Source organism: Sylvia atricapilla, chromosome 1, assembly GCF_009819655.1.
Source record: "Sylvia atricapilla isolate bSylAtr1 chromosome 1, bSylAtr1.pri, whole genome shotgun sequence".
Classification (NCBI taxonomy): Eukaryota; Metazoa; Chordata; class Aves; order Passeriformes; family Sylviidae; genus Sylvia; species Sylvia atricapilla.
The window spans coordinates 9,447,096-9,464,065 of NC_089140.1; the positions used below are offsets into that span (position 1 = coordinate 9,447,096).

General features: G+C 38.3%; 1 protein-coding gene across 1 annotated transcript in view; it reads right to left on the bottom strand.

Moving 5' to 3' along the window:
• PTPRN2 (protein tyrosine phosphatase receptor type N2) overlaps window positions 1-16,970 on the bottom strand; it is a 629,378-nt gene that overhangs the window by 549,087 nt on the left and 63,321 nt on the right. The window contains exon 2 of the mRNA XM_066314564.1: window positions 14,202-14,252. Within this exon, the coding sequence (XP_066170661.1) occupies window positions 14,202-14,252 (51 nt within the window). The remainder of the gene's footprint in view (window positions 1-14,201; window positions 14,253-16,970) is intronic.

Consider the following 16,970-nt stretch of genomic DNA (forward strand, 5'->3'; position numbering starts at 1 on the left):
ATAAGCTTTTAGAAACACCTAAGCTACTCATATCTCCTAGCAGTTGACTCAGAAGTCAAGACCTAATATAGTAATATGTGTGGAGAGCTCCTCTGAACTTAAAGAAAAAAATATCTGAAATTAATATTAGTTTGGGTTAGCAATTGACCCCACAGATTTGGGGATGGAAGGAGAGTATAAGGGAGTGTCAATCAAAACAATGTCCAAAGTTTACCTGTAGATATCTGGTATGCTAAACAATTCCTGTGCTTTTTGACCCACCTGGCTGCTGAAGACAGCAAGTAAATTTATCTGAGAACCCAAGAGAAAAAGCTTCTTCGTGCCAGTCTTGATGAAACAAAAATAAAAGTTACTTACACTTTAACTCTTATTTTACACTGGTTTCACCCCCTGCTCCACCATCAAGCTTTCTCCATAGGTGTCCTTCTCATGTCTTCTCCTTACCCAACTCTGAGGCTGCTTTCAGTGCTTCAGAGTTCCTCAGCTATCGAGGGAAAAGTAAATTTCACTGTTGGTGACACCCTGGGAGGGAAGGAGGCTTTGAGGAAGCCAAGGTTTCCCCAGCCTTTTGTGACCTTTGGGATTCCCTCATCTCTGCCTCCATTGTGTGCATGCCTCCAGGCTCCCTCCACAGCCCTAAAGAACTGCTTTAGCATCTTTGCACCATCCTCACACTTGATTTTTTGCAAAATAAATTGTGTTCCCTCAAGTAGGAAGTGCTGCTCACAGAGAGGATGCCAGGCCCTGGCAAGGAGAAAAGGTGTCAGGTCACAGTCAGACTCTGATAAGGCAAGGACAGCAAGCTCAGATGGAGAACAGCACTGAGCTGAGGAGCTCTGAGCAACAGAGCTCACTATCACCCAGGTGAAAGAAGAGCAAACCACAACTTCTGCTGCCCCTATCCCTAGTGCCAAATCAAGGACAACTGAAGTCAGAACAACTCACCATCCCCTTCTCAGCCGTGAGAGAATGAGCTGCATTCCTCCGTTGAGCCTAAAGTTGATTCAGATATTGTCAACAGCAAAAGATGAAATTATGAGTTGTTTGTGTCTCACTCAGATTCTTTTTCACCTTCCATATAAACAGCCACTAATCAATATTTTCAGAGGTACTTCTAGGGCAGTAGTGTAAGATGGGGGAGACTCAGTGTGGGCACACCAAGCTTAGACCTGTCAGAGCACAGACCCAGCCCTGCCAGACAGCACGGCTCACAGGCACAGGCAGTAAACAAGTAGAAATAAATCAGTCTGTTCCCTCATAAAATTGCTGCCACTTGAACTGCAGTATCTCACACACTGATACTGTAGATAATTCGGTTTCATCTTGATTACGACCTGTATTAACATCCAAAGTAATAAAATCTTTCACATTCTCATTTTACTGAAGCCAAAGGACAAACTCTCTGCAGTGACATATGGCTCTGCTCCTCTGCAAGTATGTTAGACTGCTTACAAAATCTCCTTGTCTAGCAAAGGATAATGCTTTGTAAAATAAATTACCTGCATTAATTTGTATTTTCCACCAAGAAAACCTCACATATCATAATTGTCTATCTATACAGATATATGAGTTTCTCACATTGTTTGCACCCTTTTTTCTCCTTTAATAGGGTGATTTCAGACTATGTCATTGATTATATAGCTGTAACATGCAATTTTTCCAGCACAGAGTCAGCTTGGGGCTCTCAGACTGCAGAGTAATTCCCACACAGTTCAAACAACATAAAGAACAGTCTAGGGGACATGAATTGAGATGAGAGTAAGTTTTGCAGAACTTTGAAAACAAGAGGTATTTCACAGCTGATTACTGAAGTACAACTTTCAACCTCAGGGGATTTGGTATTACATACAGTTTGGGGTTGTTTTTTTTTTAATCCAGAAGTTTTCTCTGTAGTGTGTACTGCACTTAAATACAAACATAAACACACTATTGCATAAATTTTGGGATACTCATTCTGGTTAAAGACTCCCCTGCTCTTTTCCTGGCTGCATAATTCCTCCCCATGCCCCTGCAAGGTGACCAGCTGTCATGGGGAGAGCAGAGACTATTCTAGATCACTGTTCTAGGCACAAGAACTGACACTTCCACCTCTGGGAGGCAGAGGCAAAACTATGGCCCCCAAAATCCTGCAGGAGATCTCTACAAATGGTTCCTTGTAAGATTTCTTTGTAGCCAGGGACCAGATTTTATTTTTGTGTGGTGAGAAAGTATTTCTCTGCTTGAAGAGGAAGGCTCATATTTAAAAAGTTGATATTAAAGATAATATATTAAAAATATATTAGGCAAATTTAAAAAAATTAGGCAAGAAAAATTGAAAATAAATCTACCTATGTCTCCACTTGTTTTTCCATCTAAAAACTATACTCCTGAAAATATCCAATTTCAGATGACGAAAATTCTGTTTATTCACTGTTTTTAATAAAACATCTTCTACCTGTGCCAAGGACTTTTAAATAGCAAACAGGATGTGAACTGCATGACGTATGGGAGTGGATTTTGTTTAGCAAGTGCTTAATGTCATTGTCATGGTTCCTAAGAAGGCAGCTTGCAGTGGCACTGAAATTTGCAATTACTGCAGCTTAATTAACAAATGCCCATTTCCCATTTACATCTACTTTGGAGACATTCAAGTTTAAAAAAGGGAGATAATTATTCCTGTACTACTGTCCATGAGTGAAATGCATGATGAAAGCCCCTCTGCCGTAGAATTTTGAGCTATCATTTCCTCTGGTCTATGATGAACTCTGGAAGTCATTCTCCTCATAACTGGGCAGAAATCATAAGATATTATTTGAGCCAGCTGATCTGCATCATTTGTGGGAATCTTGTCTAAGCAAAGCAGGAAGGAACCACAACATTAACTTCACAAGCCATTGCAGCCCTGTGAACCCATGTCATGTTTTAACCCAGCCAGAATTTAAGCACTGAACAGCTGCTTTTCACTGCCCTCCCAGAAAGATGGGGGGGAAGAGAATCAGTAAAAAAAAAAAAAAAAAAAAAAAAAAAAAAAAAAAAAAAAAACCTCCTAGGTTGAGATAAAAACATCTAAATAATTGAAATAAAATAATAATAATAAATTGTAATGAAAAGAGAAAAGAACAAAAACCAAGAGAATTAAACCCAAGAAAGATAAATGATGCAAATGGAAACACTCTCTTACCACCAACCAGCTGATGTGCAGCCAGGCCCTGAGCAGCAGCCCCCAGGTTACGACACTGTGGGGTTTGGGACATGCCTGGGGCCAGCCCCACCAGCCAAGTCCCCTCCCAGACTCCTCCCTGTGGGGTCATATGAGAGAAGAAGGGGCCTTGGTACCATGCGAGCCCTGCTCACCAGCACTGAGAACATCCTGAATTGCCAACACTGATTCCAGCACAGATCCATAACAGCCCCACACCAGCTGCTGGGATGAAATTTAACTCCTGCCCAGCCCAAGCCAACACAGCGTGGCCTCTTCAGAATTCAAGAATTAGCTGATGTGTTGGCAAAGAGATGTCTGAGGATAGAAGAAGAATGCTTTCTGTTAGACTGATTCTTTCCACAGATTTTTGAGATGAGATAGCATTTTTGAAACTCCAGCTTTCTTGCCTTCTAAAAGATGCCATTAACCTCTATGCCAGTCATAACTTACTTCCAATTACCATGCCAACAAAATACACTGAGTCAAGTAAATCTTTTTTGGCATCATATCTGAAGGGTAATATTTCACAGAACAAGAAAATAATTTTTATCAATGAGCTTATTCCTGGGAGGGGAACAACCAAAATTTTGGGGCTAGTATAAATCTCTTGAGATATTTGAAATAAAGCCTAGAGAGAACTCATGACTTCTAATTGGGTATGCAGTGGATCCAGAGACATGAAATGGGCACTAACTGCCTGATTACTTTTTTAGTGAACATGGATTTATAATTTGTACTGCAACATTAAGCACATCCATCAACCCTTTGCCACTGAGAAAAAACAGTGCTTAAAGAGAGATCTTTTTCTGCCCAAACTTCTTTCAGAGCTCTCAGTTTCTTCAGTTATAATAATTTCTGCCTCAAGTGTTTGGGTGGGAGAGCTTTAACTGGAGGAGCAGAAGTACAAAGGAAAAATCTTAGTATTAGACACCTTCAAATATTTGTAAGGAAAACACTGTGTGGAAGTTTGCCATCAAAAGTTAGATTTACCATAACAAAGTTGAAATTAATAAAAAAGAATTTGAGACATGGAAAAGGACTGGTATTTCTTAACTGTATATTGATCCATTTTTGTCCAACTATTATTCACAGAAACTTTTGAGTAAGGAAAAAATAAGCAAACGAGTTTAAAAGTCAAATATTTCTAAAGCAATCATTCACCAAACACATCAATCAAAATTAGAGGTAAAAATTGAGAGGACACTTTTTGAACAGGTACTGTCAGTGAAAGAACAGTTTGTTCCATTAAATTACTCAGCATAAGCCATCACCAAAATTCCACTAATATAAAGGCAAGCTGTCAGCAAAGTAGGAAGTCTTAACTATTGTAGAAATCTAGTAAATCTACACATCTCTAACTTTGTATAGAAACAACATCCTTGAAAGAGAGATTAAATCAGAAGACTAACAGGAGACTATTATAATTTGGAAAGGTTTGGGGGTTTTTTAAGTCAGTATACAAGGAGCAGTCAAGTTTACTACTTAAAGCTGGAAAATTAATTAAAATTTAACAACCTTGAAAACCACTCCTCCTCCAAAGAAAACAAATTGATTTAATTTTGGAAGTACAGAAGCCATTTAAACTGCTTCCACCGTGCCTGGGTATTGAAGATTGCTTTCTTTAAGTGTTCAATAAACTATGAAACTATTAGCAGCCTTGGCATCCAAAAATCCATTCATCAAACTGTCCCCCAATACCTTTCCCATCTTTACCTCACAGAAATAGAGATGCAGCAGCATAATGTGGAGTAAAGAGAAAGGGCTACAGGACAAAGACAAAAAGCTGAAGGAAGGTCTCAGTAGTTTTCAATCCCCTCAATTTATTTTTCCCCACCAGTACATTATAGTTTCTGGTTGGGTGATACACCTCTTTCACATCTACTGTTGAGTTTGTGATAGAGGAAACATCAACTGCAGCTCAATAACAGATCAAGAGAACCAAAAATAGACATTTTTTGCCATTAAAAAAATCACACAGTGTGCAGCTGTTCACAATCATACATGTCCTGTTACTTCCAGGAAAAAAAGTAAGGTGAGACAACCTTATCTCTGAAAGACTCAGAGACATAATGCAGTTGAAAACCTAAATACAATCTTTAGAGGGTTAACATTAAATAGAATAAATTAGGTATACATTTTAAACCTTATATTGCAAATTCATTACTAACACAAATGTTTGCTGCATTACATGAAAAGCATTTTGCATTGTACCTTGAACAGTTACGAGTCCAAACATTAAATGTTGTATTCCCTTACTCGGCCTCAACATCCACGGCTATTACCAGCTTTAAATCACACTGATCCCAGCACAGGGCACCAGAGGAACATGCTGACACAGCAGCAAAAGCCACCCAACATTCTCAACTTATGCAGAGCAGCAGCCAAAGCTGTTTCAGTAAAGACCAAATTACAATAAATAGTTTGGGACCATAAAATATATTTATTGTTCTGTCTACCTCTAGAGCAACTTTTGTTGCTGTTGCCATGGGGTTGGAGGGAATGAAGGAAAACTCTGTTTAAATTAGAGGCTTGGAATGTCATATAATGCAGGATGACTTTTCATTAACAGGTCTTTTACCTGTTAATCAACAGCACCATAATTAGTTCACTTTCAGATTGTTCTTGTTTATTAATTGAGGACATATAACAATAAAAGCCTCTCACAGTTCTTCATTACATTTGTTCTAAGCACTAGAATAAAGAGAGGAAATATTTTCTCATTCACTTTGGAAGAATCAAGGGCTCTGAGTAGTAGGAACACAACCTAGGAAAAAACATCTACATTCTTTATTTAAAAATATTTTTTTTTAAAAAAAGCAAATACTGAACCCCTTGAGTGCATCTATTCAAAACAATCACGGTAATTAGAAGGTATTTTTGTGCATTACGTATTTATATTTTTCATGTGCATATAAACTTTTATCTCCTTTAGAATATTGTAAAATACCTTCCTCCTTGGCTTCTTACTTGACAAAATGGATGTCACGAATTACAGCATATATTTTTCACACACAAGCTGTCTTGAGACGAAACAAATCCCTATTTCATCACTTTTGCTCTGCTGCAATAGACACACTTTCAGGTGAACCATGTCATAAGGTTTTCTGCTCATTTCTCCTGTGGTGTCTGAGAAGCCACTTAGGCAGGACCACAACATCTTCCCCCTGAAAACCACAATTATTTTTTTTCCCCTATTATGTTTACTTTCTAAAAGGTAGACTGAGAGTCAAAAGACTAACAGTGCTTGTCAAATGCTATGAAGTCAGAAACAAAATGATGTTCACTAAATGATTATTGTATTGCAACAGCAGTCAGGTGATACACAGTTTGTACAGCAAACAAGGGGAAGGATTTTAAAAGAACATTTGAAGAAAAAAAAACCCCAGAAAAACAGGAAAAAATATGGCAACTTCTGCACAAAAAACCTTGTAACTGTGAAGAATCATCCAAAATAATGTTATTCAGAATATACTTAAGAAATCTACAGCTTTGCCTCCTACACACTCAAGAAAATGCAGAGTGAATAGTTGAGTCATTCATTAATGTCCCTGCAAAATTGGTACATTTTGAAAATATGTTTGATTCATGACCTCATGTCTTAAGCTTATGTACTTTTAGAGAGGATTTCTGAAGTTTTCAAAAAGAACGACACAAGCAGCATGAATATTTTAAGAAGCACAATTTTCCCCAGCAGAGGATGTGTTCAAAGTTTTCTAGTCTGTCTTCTTTTAGACGTTCCCATCAATGCCTCAGTTAATTACCCAAGTAATTACTCAGTAATTAATCTGATTGACCCAACTAACCACTGCTGCACTGAGACCAAAGTCACCAATATTTAGGGGTACAAAGGTAAACACCAGTTTCCCTTCTGACAGACAACAGATGAAGCCCAAAAATAGGTAAGCAGTTGTTAAGCACTTCATTTTTGGAATTACATCTTTTTAACCAATAGAAATGCTAAGTAGAAGGTATCCTCTAACACCAGGAGAAAAGGTCCTACCTCACTCAAATCTGGGGCTGCCCAATAATCACAAGATGGTTGTGTAGCCCTCACTGCTAATGCATTTCACCTCTCTTTTGACAATTTTTATTACTACCTTTTGTTCATAAAAGATTTTATGCTTTTTTTTTTGTTGTTGGTGGTGGTGTTTTGGTTTTTTTTTTTCTTAGCAAAGGTGAACAGTCAAAGAAAAAAAAACCCTATTATTCTATTTTTCCAAAAGCTGTAACCCAAACATCTTAATCATCATGAAGTGAACCACACTCGTGAATGTCCCTTGACACAAGAAGAGCACAAACTATGATGGATTTAGAGCAGAGGCACACTGCTGCAGTGTCACTCCAAACCAGGATTCATTTGCTTTCCACCTCATTGCCAGAACATTATCCCTTGGTGTTCTCTCCTTCTCTCCAGACCACACTGTCCTTTTCAGGCTCTCGTGTTTCATCATTCATCAGGCTCAAACTGTTTCTGAGACTCCCTAATGCCTTTATCAAACAGGCTGTACTTTTCCATGGCCTCTCAAATGTTAAAAGATTTTTTTGTGTGTGTGTGTGTGTGTGTGTGTGTAATACAATAGTGAACGTCTCTGAACATGCCCAATGAATGTGCTGCAACGTAGCTTACCCAAAAGGAGTTAATAAAAATGTCCACCACACACTGATAAGATACATGATTAAAAAAAAAAAAATCACTAATACACAAATATATTTTCATGGAACATTTAGCATGCTAGTTTAACATACGTGTTCAGAGTTTCCCTAAATTGTATATATAATGTACATGTTCAAAAACACAGCAGAAAAATGAGATTTGGTTGGATATTTTTAATTAACACATCTTGTAAGGCTGACGACTTCATAGCACCTCAAATATTTCAGGCAGAAATACTGAATCTAAAAAAAAACAAAAGGCAACTCGAAAAATTTCAGAATGTCAATCATACCTAACATCAGATTATTACATTAGATTTTAGAGATTCATCCACCTTATCACCACAAATGCATAATTTTGAATAGAGAGGTACCAGATAACTATGGCCATTCTCCAATGATGTCAAACTTTCCACCACACACCCCACACCCCCAGCCTACTGGTGGAGAGGAGGAATCTTGTAATCTAAATTCTTGAATCGAACACAAAAATGTCCCCAGAATCACACTGGTTAAAGACATTTTCTTACAGTGCTTGCCCTGGTTCTGTGAAAGCCAAAAAATACATTACCACAAGTTACAACACTAAGAACTAAAGCTTCCTTATGACAGCACAGCAGAGTTCGTGCAAAAGCAGGTCTGTCCACATGAAATAACACTGTGCAGCACTCAGCAGCTCCAAAACTTATTTACTAGCACAGGACACAGGAATATAAAGGATTATCTATGGCTGGTGGGAGATTTATGGCTGCCTCTCATACCTGGTGCTGAGCAGCACACTGCCAGTGAAGTCTGAGTGATGCTTTCCTGCCCTACAAGAGCTTCACCTTGAGATTTAAAAAAAAAAAAAAAAAAAAAAAAAAAAACAAAACAAAAACAAACAAACCAAAAAAAAACCCACCACAACCACCCACAAAAAGTTTTTACTGACAGCTGGGGCAGTGGATAACCACAGTTGCATTGTGGTAAACTTCTTTTCCCTGGAGGAGTATAACTTCACCTTTATCACTACCCCAGTTCTAATGCTAGCTGTGCTGGGCATTTCCATCCCGCCACACTGTTTCAAAGGAGATTAAGTCATCACTTCACTGACATTTTAACCTTAAGACTTAAAATATTAATTTTTCACCTCCAATATCTCAGGGGAAGTGAGAGCTAACACATGGGAAAACACAGGCTAATGGGAAATTTGAGTCTTCCTCCCAAAACAACTGCATTTCATGTAGTTGCTCCTATTACACAATTGTCACATAACCTAATGAGGAGCAAAAAAAAAAATTGAGCCAATTTTAATCCTGGTGTTTATTTCCACAGCCCTGTTTCAAAAGCTGCGTGTATTTCCTTAAAAATTGTAAAATATTCCTAATAGCTGAGACATCTTCATATTCACAAATTCTCAGCAATATTTAGGTGCTAACTCACCCTTGATTTCAGTCCAGACGTGAATTTTTAGAATAGCATTATACAATGACAGGTCTTAAGCTTTACTCCTGCTTGAGAACCACACAAGATTGTGACTTCTTCTGACATTACTTATTCAAAGCATATTTTAAAAAATTAAGTGTCAGACAAAAATGTCCCATTATTTCCTTGAACTGGTGTGGAAGAACCACTGGAAGTAAATCCTAAAGTTTAAATAATTGGTCAAGTTTTCAATGGAAACATCCATGAACTCTCATTTACTTCAGAATTCAGGTAAGAAACTACGTCAGGTGTTATTTGAACTTCAGTTATTTGAGAAGAATCCCCACTTCCTTGAGAAACAAAAAAATTCTCTACAAGTGCATGCAGAGGTACCACTTAGTGCTATTCCTCAGAAGTCTGAATTTAGTTATAACAAGCACTGATGCTCACTGAAAGGGCTTGGAAAGCTTAGGCCCAGATTTATAGTGTCATTTGACAAGAATTCAATAGCTTTTGGAGAGCGGTGCCTCGCAAACGCAGATGTTGCTGCAGACATCTGTTAGCTAAACAATGCCGAGGTGCATCTCCCTCTGCAATCCCACCCTGCCAGGCAATGGTCTGGAAAACCTCAAAGCAGAACACATTAAGTTCAAGAAACCATTTCAGGGATCCTGACTTCTCTCCCTTATCATCTGTAGCACATGTTTACCGTTTATGGCTCATCACCAGCACACGCAATCGCTTATATCCCAAATGTTCAAGGAGCTCTGTAGCTGAGGGGAAAAAAATGTGTTAATATTCTGAACTACCTGCAGAGATCCGGGCTTGGAGAGGTTCATGACTTTGTACTGCAATGCCTGGGTGCCTCAGACACACCGTGCTAAGCTAAGTCCCTCCTAACGAGTGCAGCTTGCATACATAAAGCAATATTGATTCAGCTGTGCAGAGCTGTTTGCCCAGCCTTTCCAAAGCACAGCTTCCTCAAACACTGCTGCAGACATCAGCCCCTATCTGCCGAGGAGAAGGTTTTGGTGTTTGTCAGCCAGGCTTCACTTAATGGTGCACTCTGCACCAACGACTGCATTTAATTAACTTTTCTTGGTCGGCCTCCCAGAGTTGTTTTCTACTGTCTGATCTTGTCTGCACGAACCCCGTTATGATTTCGTGCAGGAAGGTGGTTTGCAGCCACAGCCTCTTTCATATATAAAACTGCCCTGATTTATAAAAGATCTGTTGATAGGAGCAAAGATATCACGGTATCCATGCCCACATAAAACACAGCACAAAGCTGCTTTCTGAGGCAAAATATCTGGAGATTAAAGGTAAAGGAAAGAATGCCACCCTTCTAAATGAGCAGCTCAAACAGTTTAGTAAAGCAAAGAAAGAGGTCAATAAGGGATGCTTGTTTTGAAATGAACACTTTTATCTGTGCCACATGGTGTCTTTCCCAGTGGCACTGCTAGAATTCAACAGCATGATTTCATGAGAAAGAATAAGAACTTGTCTTTGTTTTTCTGTTTCCAGGAGCCAGTTTGTTTAAACCTTCCAACAAGGAAGATACACGAGCTGATGTTTTACATGAACTGCTTTATCTATCACTTAAAATGCAAAACAAAACATGACATATTCCTACTTATCCAGCTGTACTAAATTTAGTATATAAATACAAGGACTGTTCAAGGGTAAGCAAAGGATTTCTCTCTCAGAGATCCTCTAAAAATTCCTTCTTGATGCTTATTTCATTCCTTTTCATACAAACACATTCTAGGCAGCACTGTTAAGGCAAAATTACACACACAGGCAAACTCTTTTGCTTTAACTTCTAACCCAGACAGCAAAATGTATGTGAACATGTGAAAGCTGTATCCCTCTTTACCCACTCAGCTGTGTCACAGCACATACCATCACTGCCAATACTGCTCTTCATATTAATGTTTTCCTTCTATGTATCTTCTTTAATTAAGATGTTATTTGCTTCCTGTTGTATCTGTAACAGCTTCTGAGCATTTATTGGGGGGGGACAAGCATTTCCAAGCTTATAGTATGTCTGGTTACTTTCTATCAGAGTCTGCAGCTCACAGGCATTTTCACCTTTCCCATCAAGTCTTTTTAACTGCAGACTTTCAAGCTGCAAGCATTTTAGATGGGTGATGTCAGTTCCTCCCACCCTAAGAAGCCACGATAAATAAATGACATCTAAGTCACTTTACCTCTCAAAGTCCTGGCTTTGCAAAGGAAGGAGTCCCCAAAAACTAACTCAGTCTTTTTGCCTGGCTCATCTTTATGCCAATAAAATTAACATGAAACAATATGTTCCTTTTTAACCACTTGATGAGTCAGTGCAGCTCAGAAAACTGATAAAAGGTTTGTGGAAATAAATTAATATTGCATGAATGCTGCTGGAGCTATTAAACAAACATAAGCAAGAACCCATCACTGAAGCCAAAAGAGACCTTTATACGATGAGGGAAAGTGGCAGAAAAGTCAACAATCATTATTACAGCAGGTCCTTTGCTCTGCAAAAATGACATGTGACCTAAACAGATGTAAGCAGTGCTTATCTTACATCTCACAACTCCATTACACTGCTTTTAACAATACAAGAGCCATTCTTTTAACATCAATTTTTTTCTTCATGAAAGGAAAATCTTTCAGTCAAAATCTCTCTTCGGAAGAAATGGGAAGGGAAGAAGAGTAGGGGGGGTTTTAAGCTATGAAATAGAACAGTTATTGGTGCTTCAGTTATGCCTTTACAAGTCTGATGCATGAAATGCACTTGACAGCTACAGGTGATGACAGATGTGAGACAGCAAATACTGTGACTTATGTCTTCAGTAGGAAAACGCAGCTTTATTTCTGAAAACATGGTCAGTTCACTTGCCTCTGCTGGAGGCAGAGAAAAAGACCAAAATTACCAGCCTTCCTGCAGGAGCCAGGAGCAGATCTGCAGATCACAGATGCATCAAAGGTGCCATAGAAAAGCAGCTGCTGTTTCTTACCCACTTTCACACTGTACTTCAGAAATACCCACTTGTGTGACAAGAAAGGAGGCAAACCTTTTCATGACCTTGAAATACACAAAGCTCTGCTTCTGAGCACAGTGACCTCCACAAACTTCAGTTCCTGAGCTCTCAACCCAGCAAACTGCTCACATTGTAATATATCAGAATTTCTGAAAATTTTTAGAGGTTCAGGTGAATCAGCAGCAGTCTGGGCAGGAAAAATGTGAAGGATTTTTGCTTGCTCAGAAGCAAGAGGCCCACTTCCTTTCTGCTATATATATATATTAAAAAAAAAGGTAAATTCTGATAGTTTCTTAGTACTTCAATGTATGATCTTCCAACAATCCTAATTATTTTCTCAAGAATGGGTGGTTCACTTGCATCAAGGACAGCATTTAAAATACACTCTAGACAACACTTGCCCAGTGGGACAAAAAAGAATATTTTACAGTTATGTTAAACAGATTGACAGAATCCCTGCAAGTATTTTTTTTAAAACAAGATCAGACATTAGGAAATATTATTGATCAACTGTCGTATTCATTACTGACATTTTAAGTTAGTTGTGCCAAACTATGAGTAGATCTACACAAAAGGTCCATTCACATTCAAAGATACAACTTCCATAATTTAATTTTGCATGCCAACCAGCATCACATGGAGAGTTTACAAACTGCATCTTCATTTAAGAAAACAGGTAGAGCAAGAAGCTAAGAAGTTACTTGTACAGGAACAGCAAAGTCCTCAATAGAGAGATCTCTTAAAGTACAGAAATTAGTATCATCTGTTGCATAAATTCCCCATTATGCATTGTCTGCCACATATAACAGCTGCCTATGATTAAACCCGATTAAATCTGCTTGCACTGAGGAAGACTCCAGCCTAGGCACTGGAAAAGATTGATAGCAAAATTCACCCTGTGGAAATCTGTCACTGCCCTTCCTGGTGTCAGTCATGGGAATTGTCAATACAGAATTCTTACAAATTTGCATTTGTCTGATGTTAAACAGTACTGGAAATTTAATATAATTTCATCTCAAATGTTCATTAGATAAACCTTATTAAATCTTAATTTATTAATAGACTCATCTTATTATTTCTGTGTTTGGTGGAAAACAAAACTTCTCCTTTCAAATATGAAGCCACAAACAAAAATTTCATATAAAATACCTAATTAAAAGAATTAACCCCCCTTATTACAGATCTGCACATTGCCATATATTTCCATGCCAAAAGACACTATTAAAACTACTCTCTTCCTCCTTTCATCATGTGTACATGTATTTTATAATAGTTATTGTTTCAAAGATGTCTCTCAAAACATCCTCTGTCCTTCACTGGGAATTAAATTATTTCATATAGCACATTTTAAATCTTCATTAATTTCTAATATTATTAGAAAACATCTTTCCTACTATTCCATTAACCTCGTTCATATGTTCTGTTGGCTTTTTTTACTTACTAAAAATAAATTATGCAGGACAACAGAAGAAAGCTGTTTCCACATAATTCAAGTAAAATCACAGATAACAGAAGCAGAATAATCAACAACTGTTCCTTTGAGACCTTCTTTCTTATTATAAAAAAATAGTAATCTTTTGAAGGGGAGACTGATAATTACTCAACATCATCCTCTAAAAAGAAGAACAAACTGAATGTAACAAAACTGTCATTTTCCCCCATTTAAAGACAAATTAAATGTTAGCATATTTCAGTGTGTTTAGTTAAATTAAAATCTCTTTCACATAAAAGTAAATGGTTTTATTCAGGGTTGAGAGAATATTTATTTATTTTTAAATCTATTAAGTTTTTTCCTAACTGCTGAGCAGATTAGTCATACCTGGTACTTTCCCTTTTCCCCTCCTTCTCACTCACATATGTATTTGGCATATTAAATCAAACATATAGCAATTACAGAGTGGAGGACACACCAATCAGCAAACAAAACATGCAAGACTTACCATTTACACAGACTTCAAAAGATTTGCAAAGGTCATCCTCAAACAGGCAGCCTAAAAACACAAAAGAAAGGTAAAACTTAATACAGGTTTCAAACTGTGGATAATTAGTGCATATTGAAGACCTGTTAAATGCTCTGCAAGAGTCAGACAGTTTATTGGCCTTGGGAGTTCAAACTGGGCAGTAGAGAAAGTCCAGAACAGGTCTGATTAGGTCTTACTAACTGGCTATGTCCAGAATAACCTTTGATGTTTTTCCTCCCCTCATTTCTCTACTGAAGGTTCAGTCTTTCCATGCATGTCTCTCTCATTTAGTAATTTGAGGGACTTGATGTTCTCTTAATTTTGAGTACATGATTATACCAGAGCACATTAATGCTGCAATACAATACAAGAATATGCACTGAGAAACCAAGAGCATCCTGACAATATTGCTACTGTGATGAGACCAGCCTATAAATCAGCCTATAAATTGCTCAGATTAAGCTTGGATTTATTAACTGCAACCACTGACCATGCCTAAAACTTCAGGGTTGCTAACTCCTTCAAGAAAGGCTTCCAAATTAAGCCATCCCTACCAACACCCTGATACCTCACAGACAGCAGACAAATCAGTATAGGTCTGTGAAATATGTCCTTGGATTTTTTCCATTTAAAATAGGAAATTTGTTCCCAAACTTGCTGCTTGATGAGCACCTGCTGGACAAGCTCCACTCTTCACCCTAGAAACTTCATCCAGGTTGGCAATCTCAGCTCTTTCACTTGCACACATCTTCATGGATAAAATACTCTGTTCCCTTGTCACAAACTGTTCTGTTCCCTTGGTCACCCAACCAGGTATTGAGACAATAGTGATTATTGCCTTTATCCACAACCAAAATGAATCCCTGCTGATATTTGTGAAGGCAGCAGGGAAGTGGGCAAGATCTGCCTCTGCTCTGGCCACTCCACACTGGGGCACAGGCACAAGGATCAGGTTCAAAAGCACTGTGAAATATCCTGCTACTGGTAAGGGCACTCCCTTTGTTAACCCAACCAGTTTCTTTATTTTCTGACAAAGCTAAAGAGCTAGGACTGGAGAAAATCTGAGGAATGAAGCTGTATGTTGGACACAAAACACTGCCCTTAAGAACACATTTTCACAAATAAGCCTTTTAATTTTCCTGGAAAGTATCTTGGTTATAAATGGACACAGGGAGTTGCAGATATTAAACAATATTGAACCTTTCCACACTTTGCATCAAGAAACAAGAACTACACCAGATCCAAACAAATGAGCAAATCCTCTCCCCAGCCATGCCCAGCTCCATGAAAGCACAGAGTACAACACCTCCATTCACCAGGGACTCCAGTGGATTATGTAAGATGTCCTTAGAAAAAGAATTGAAAGGCTCGAAACCCTCTGACCATGAATTACCCGGCTCCTAATCCTGCTAAAAGAAAAGTTTTGGTGAGATAGAGTGACTTAGGAATTTCTGCAAAGCCTTTCAGCAGATAACTGTATTAGCACATTATTAAGCCTGAACTAATATGCTGGGTCTCTCAGCAAGACTTAAAAGCACGTGCTAGGTCCAAGCTAGGCAAGCCCAAGTGAATTGTGAATTCAAGACATGTTGGAGAACCAACAGAGTCCTTTACATCCATCCCTGCAAAGACCACATACACATAACCGTACGCAGATTTACAATATTTACACACCTTCAGCAGATTTACAATATCCACATGAGTAAAAGAGACCTCTCATCCTTTTACCCAAGCCCCAGAAAACTGTGGATATACACGTGGTACCTTTTCAAAGGGAAGTTTCAGACCAGAAAAGGTTCTTCATACAGAGTATGGCAGAATGGCACATGCCTGTACAGTACACAAACTGGTTTGTAACATAGTCTGTTATTCCGCTAATATATTTTGTAACAAGTCTGCTGTAAGAACCATTTGACCTGAAACAGTGTCTGGAAACTCACTGTAGATACCTGACAGCAGCCCTGCTACTGACCCAGCCAAGCAGGAGGATGCCTGAACTGCATTTCTCATAAAGAACAGCAGACAAGAATGATGACAGCCAGTGAACAAAAGACATCTGCACAGAGCTCACAGCACAAGAGTCTAATTAAAAGAATGACAGTGATCACTTTAGAAAGGCATTCTTGAAGAAAAAAAACATAAAAATAATAAAGACTTCAAGCATCAATATAAACCAGACATGCAAATGTCTACACTTCAGTGTTCCTGTTTCCAGAAATCTGAAGTCATGTTTTCTTAAAAAAGGCCTTATTGCCTAGGAAAAATAAGAGTTCCCTTTTTCCATGAGAGATCAGAATTAAAAAAAAAAATATCTAAAATTAGAAAAGAATTAAACCCAGAAGCCTGAAATAACTGTTTCAGCAAAACGCTGCTGAATTTGTCCTGTGGTGGAGGGAAGACAGGCAGTTTCATAGTTATCTCCCATCCTGCAGTGTTGTGGATCCAAAAGGTGTCAGATGAGAAGTTTCAGACAGGAATATTTCTAGTGCAGTGGCACATTAAAACAGTGACTGGTTCACCCAGACACTCCTGATTTTGAAGCACCTGGGAGCTGGGATTACAAGCACTTGCTCTCTGTAGCCACCTGTCAGAGGCCATCCTGTAATAATATACTGATATTCTCTGAAGCAGAGAACTACAGAGATAAAAGGAACAAAATGAGCCTGCTTAGGTATAAAGAGATCAACAGTTAAGCTACCTCTATACAGAACTCTGATTCTGCTTTATTGTCTAAAATATTTTCCATTA